This window comes from Ornithorhynchus anatinus, chromosome 5, assembly GCF_004115215.2.
Source record: "Ornithorhynchus anatinus isolate Pmale09 chromosome 5, mOrnAna1.pri.v4, whole genome shotgun sequence".
In the NCBI taxonomy this organism is placed as follows: domain Eukaryota; kingdom Metazoa; phylum Chordata; class Mammalia; order Monotremata; family Ornithorhynchidae; genus Ornithorhynchus; species Ornithorhynchus anatinus.
In genome coordinates this window covers 105,167,940-105,173,939 of record NC_041732.1, presented here as the reverse complement: position 1 = coordinate 105,173,939, position 6,000 = coordinate 105,167,940, and the positions used below count along the sequence as shown (strand labels likewise).

At 61.2% G+C, this 6,000-nt stretch overlaps 1 protein-coding gene across 2 annotated transcripts in view; it reads right to left on the bottom strand.

Annotated features, from left to right (window-relative positions):
- Window positions 1-354: 354 nt before the first annotated feature.
- Window positions 355-6,000, bottom strand: part of SLC23A2 (solute carrier family 23 member 2) — a 159,184-nt gene continuing 153,538 nt past the window's right edge. For both annotated transcript variants that reach the window (XM_029065392.2, XM_029065391.2), the window contains one exon: window positions 355-4,901. In XM_029065392.2, the coding sequence (XP_028921225.1) occupies window positions 4,642-4,901 (260 nt within the window). In that variant the 3' untranslated portion in view covers window positions 355-4,641. The remainder of the gene's footprint in view (window positions 4,902-6,000) is intronic.

Here is a 6,000-nt window from a genome sequence, read left to right as displayed (position 1 = left end):
CCCGTGAGCCTACAATCTAGAAGGGGAGCCGTGGGCTCTATCCAGACGCCTTCTTCCCTGATCCTCCCAGATGAATCCCAGCTACGTCCGTCTCTGGGAAGAGAGAGAGACGCGCGCACGCAGGCAACCCTCCGCTCAGTGTGGGCAGGGAATGTGTCTCTTCCTCTCCCAGGCGCCTAGCACGGTGCCGCGCGCACGGTCGGCGCTCAATAAACACGACGGACCGACCCGGAGGGGCGACCTCGGCCCCCACCTCTCCGCACCTCCCGGCCCGAACCAAGCCCCTCCGTCCACCCCCTGCTCGCAGGTCGCGACGGTCAGAAAAGAGGCCACGCTCCCAGCGGGGCGGGGGGGTGGGGGGCGTCTAGGTCAGCTTTTATTTATATCGAACAGCTTTAAAAATACAGAATAAAATAGCTTTATCTCTACTATTATTCACAACATCTGGTCCAAATATTACATATTTTTAAATATTTAAACGTTTAATGAAGCATGTTAGAAAAAAAACAGAAACAATATGAAATCTTTAAAAAACATCTCAAAAAACCACCGAAGAAACGAACGAACGGAAGAAGAAAAGGAACATGACCACCTTGGTATGCCTCCCCCCACCCCCCCCCACAAAACGTTTACAGCCGGGGTCATCACAAAACTCATGGAAAAACATAGGCCTTATCCCCACTGCTTTAAGAACGGTCGATAGTTAATATGTTAGAGGTTGTTCTGAACCGATAAAAGTACAGTAATTTGAACTGTCAGCACGACGTCGACACGGGTAAAGATGTCCTGGGTGTCTGGCAGGCGGACATACACACGCACGCACACGCACGCACACGGCAGTTCTCGATAGGGATACTGAGGGAGGAGGGCTGGGGGGGCAGGGCAAGGTCGCTCGGGCACGTCGGCGACGTCGGGGGGGATCACGCGGGGGTCGCCCCGAGCCGGAAGGCCGGGCCGGGGGGACGGGGGAGAGCGACGCTGCGAAAATCGAGAGCGAAGCGATGACCGAGTCGCTGCCCGCCGGTCAGGGAAGCGGGGGAGTCCCCCGGGGCCCGGAAGCCGCCCGAGGGACGGGGACCGCCGATTCCCATCCGGACGCTCTCTCCCGGCGCTCAGGACGGTGCTCTGCACGTGGTGAGCGCTCAATAAATACCGCGACTACAACTTCTACTGGAGCCGGCCTTCGACGCGGGTCGGGGAAGGGGCGGGATCTCGTGCTGGGGCACTGTACAGACGAACACACACGTGATTAGATACTCGGCACAAGCGGGCTTGAATCGTGCAGAAAACATCCAACGTTTACGCTACCGCGGTGGCTCGGGGTGGGGCGGGGATGGAGAAGAGCGGTTCGCTAGCGTCTACGGCTCCGTCTACACCCCAGGCTCCCCCCGCTCCCGACCGGATCTCGATCCTCCCCTGGCCCGGGGACCACCCCCGTGGCCCAGACGACGCTGACGACGCTCACATCTGCTACAACCGAGGTTTCAGCGGGGACGTGAAGTGAAAACCGCAACTCAGCTCTCGGCCACGAAACCGAAGCGTGGGCAAATAAAGTATAGACAGCTACTAGAGGTTCACCAATGGAGAAATTCTATTACCACATGACATTGTCATGAAAATCATATCACTCCCTCCCTGGAAACCTGTGATCATTATCCCGGGTGGAAATGTTTAACTTTTAACGTATGGAAATACTGCCACCGTTCATGTACAAACCAAGTTGGCGTAGTTGAAAAAATCAGTATTAAAAGGTACAAAGCGGATCCCGGGGCCGGGGGGGGTATCTCGTCTCCCCTTCTCCCCCACGCCGGCCGGACCCCCCTTCCCGCCGGCCCCCGCGCCATCGCGGTTGAATTTGATCTCGGCCGTAGGCAGATCGCACGCAATCGACCCGGCCTCCGGAAAGAAAATCCGCCCGGTAGGCCGGAGGTGGTTCTCCGCGTTCCTCCGGCCGCCGGAGAGGGGAGGGCCCAGTGCGGATATTTTGGCCTCCAACACTGGCTCTCTCGGTCTGGGCGAGGCTGAATTTTTCTCCTGACCTCCGCCCCCGCCCCACTCGGATAACTCTACGGGAGAGAGGGGTTACCGGTGGACCCGTCGACCCGGGGCCGACGAGGAATGGAAACGTTCCCCCTGAAACGATTCCACGGCGCGTCACGTTAGCGGCTGAGACCCTGGAGGAGGAAGCGGGGGGATGGGGGGTCTTATCCCAGTCTCCGGGGTTAAAGGGGGCTTCGAAAGACACGTCTGCCGAGGGGATGGGCTTCCTTCGTGCCCCTTTCCTTCACGCTCCCTACCCCCAACTAAAATCAGCAGTTTCCAGCGCTCGAAAAAATCCACTCAGGAAGGGAATCCCGCCCGGATTCCCGATGACCATTTTCCTCTCTCTCCTCCGAGGAGAAGAGGGAGCTGGGAATCCGTCCCGCCTCCGAGGCGCCCACAGGTCCGCCCTCGACCCCCCAGCCCATGGTGGCCCCGAGTTTTGGGAATCATTGGGATCCCAAACTGCCTCCGCGGAACACCTTTTCGGAGACGGGGCCAACCGGGAGAACCGGATGTGTCGGCGCGCTTTCCGTGGCACAGGGGTCACGTCGGAGCCGGGGGCTGAGCACTGGAACTCTCTCCGGGGTGGGGAATCGGAGGGGGGCTGAAGAAGAGCGCAGAGAGCGCGAGCCGTCTCCGACCGACCACGACACCTGCCCCTTTCCTTAGGCCTAGGGATCGCCGACCCGTGAGGGCGAAGAGGACTCAGCGAATCGCCGCGAGGCTCCCACCGTCTGCTTCTCACGGACGCCCAGGGACTGGAGTAGCAAGGGGCGGAAATCTTCCCACTTGTACCCTCCGACTCGCGGGGATCGACCCCCGAGCCTCCGGCTCTTGGGAATTTGCGGGACTGTGAGGCCGCGGGGCCCAGGGAGTCTCGACGAGACCGAAGGGCCTGTGGCTAAGGTCCCTCGGGGACACCGAATGACCTGTGGCTAATTTCCCTTGAGGAGACAGCGTGGCCTCTGGCTAACGTCCCTCAGGGAGACCGCGTGGCCTGTAGCTGGCGTCCCTCAGGGAGACCGAGTGTGGCTAACGTCCTTTGAGAAAACCGTGCCGTCTGTGGCTGACATCCCTCGGGGAGACCGCGTGGTCTATAGTTGACGTCCCTCAGGGAGACCGAGTGGCCTGCGGCTAACATCCTTCGAGGAGACCAGGCGGCTTGTGGCTAACGTCCCGCGAGGAGACCCAGTGGAACGAGACCGTCGCTCGCCCGTGCGCGGGACGGGGCCAGAGGTTCGGGGGTCCCTCAAAGAACCGGCAAGAACCGGCGAGAGCCGCAAGGAAACCGGCCCACGTGCCCTGGCTCCGTCTCGCCGCCGCGCCTCCCCCCCACCCGCCCCAGCTGACTCAGTTTCCACCCTTTTCCTCAGACACACCCAGGGGCAACCGGGCTGCGGGGTCCTACTCGGCAAATCCGCTAGCGCTTGGGAGTAACCGCTGCCGTTCTCTCGGGAGACCAACGCCTCGCGTTTCACCGGCCTGCCCGACCCTCTCCGCGGCTTTACCAGTGTCGGGGTGTTTTCTCGGGGGCTGGGGGGACGGGAGCGGGAGGTAAGGGGAGTCACGCTGAAAACACCGAGGTCTAAAACTAACTTGCAACAGTAAGAACACTAAACGCGAATGGAACTTGGTAACGAATGCGCGATGAGCTCGAATGTCCAAGGAACGGCCGAGTCGCGGCGGATCGGCCAGTCCCAGAGGTGCCGGGTGTCCGCTGCCCGTCCGCTGCCCCGGGGGGTGATGGCGTCCCGTACGGTGCCTCCCTGACCGGGGGAGGGTCCCCCTCTAGAACCGGCTGCCTCCGCTTGGGACTAAGAGCGGGGAGTGAGGGAATGGGGGTGAGGGGAGCCCTGGGGGCGGATTCCTTAGTGTTTACATTTCCCCGGGTCAGTTGAGAAAGTAGCAGGCCCAGGCCCCCCCGCCCGACTCGATCCCGCGGCGGGATCTCCGGCCCGGTTCAGAGGCAGGAGGACGGCCGCGGTGGCCGAACCTCGGGCCGTGGGGTGGGCGGGCCCCGACCCCGCCTCGGCCAGCGGAGGGCGGAGTCGCCGTGGCCTGGGCCGGCGGCATTCTGGGGAGGGGTGGTCTCCATCTGTCAGCCTGAAAATGAGGTTCGGGGGAGGGGGGCGGCTGGGGAGGGGAGTCCCCGCAGCCGGGAATAACGGGGGACTCGAAGGGGGTCTGGCCCAAGGCATGGGAGGGAAGAAACCCGGGAGAGAACCGGAGCGGGGCGGAAAAGACAGGTGACGGCGGGACGGCACCCCTGGGGTCCCACACCCCTCACGAGGCTCTGGGGGGTCCAGGAGTCCGGGGGTCCCGCGCCCCGCGCGACCCTCGTCGCCGGCGAAGGAAAGAGACCGCGATGGAGGCTTTCCGGGAAGAGGGCGGCCGAGGCGCTCTGCCGGGCACGGCCGCCGCCCCCGACCGGAAAGCCCGGACTCCCGGATCTCCGGGGGGATATACAAAACCCGAGGTTCCGGACGCCCAGCGACGGGCGCGGGTCCGCCGAAGGCCGGGACCGGAGCGGACGGCTCCCCTCCCGCCCCTCCCGCCCCCCTCCTCCCCGTCCCGCCCGGCCGAGGGGGGAGGGGAGGGCTATACGGTGGCCGCGTCCTCGTCCTCGTCCCGGTCCGGGTCCCGGTCGGCGTCCGGCCCCCTGCAGTTACTGCCCTTCCGGAAGCGTTTCCAGGAGTAGCCGACGAAGGTGGGGCTGATGGGCAGGTAGCTGAAGCAGCGGTACTTCCGGACCGTGTCCATGCCGAAGGGCAGATCGTACGACTCCATGCCGTCCACGGACTTGCTCCCTTTGCCCACGCCTTTCTTCCACTTGCGGATCCCCCTCTCTTCCGGGGTGCCTGCACGCGCACGAGAAAACCAATACGGGTCAGTCTACCGTGGTTGATGAGGCCTGGCTCCCGTCCCGCCTGCCCCGTCAAGGGGAGAACTCACTGGGCTGGCGCCCCGACAGAGACGGAGAGACGGGGGCAGAGAGAAAGAGGGAGACACGGAAGAACTCCCTGAGCACACTCCCTGACAGAGACAGAGTAACCCGGGGAGAACTCACTGAGCACGCATCCTGATAGAGGCAAGCACACACATGTGTGCAAAGAGACACATATGTACACACACACGGAGAGAAGCACATACTCCAACAAAGAAAGAATGAGAGCGAGTTCACTGCGTGTGTACACACACAAACACAGAGAGAAGCAGTGTGGCTTAGTGGAAAGAGCCCGGGCTTGGGGGTCAGAGGATGTGGGTTCTAATCCCGGCTCCCCCACTTGTCTGCTGTGTGACCTTGGGCAAGCCGCTTCACTTCTCTGTGCCTCCGTGACCTCATCTGTCAAATGGGGATGAAGACTGGGAGCCCCACGTGAGGCAACCCGACTACCCTGCATCTACCCCAGCGCTGAGAACAGTGCTCGGCACAGAGTAAGTGCTTAATGAATACTATTATTATTATTAAGTCACCTCACTTCTCTGTGCCTCTCAGTTCCCTCATCTGTAAAATGGGGATGAAGACTGTGAGCCCCAGGTAAGACAACCTGATGACCCTGTATCTACCCCAGGGTTTAGAACAGGTCTAGGCACAGAGTAAGCGCCTAACAAATGCCATCATCATTATTATTACTCTTATTAGAAAGAAGCAGGGAGAACTCAATGAGCACTCACTCCAACAGATAAAGAACGAGAGTAAGAAAAACAGGGAGGGAGAAAGAAACAAGGAAAGACCTCACTGAGCACACACTCCGAGACAGAAAGAGCGAGACAGAGAGAAACAAGAAGAACGCGCTGAGCACAGAGCAAGAGCAAGAGACGATTGCTCTCCCCACCTTCAAAGCCTTCTTGAAGACCCGTCTCCTCCAAGAGGCCTTCCCTGACTATGCCCTCCTTTCCTCTTCTCCCACTCCCTTCTCCATCCCCTTTATGTTTGGATTTGCTCCTTTATTCTCC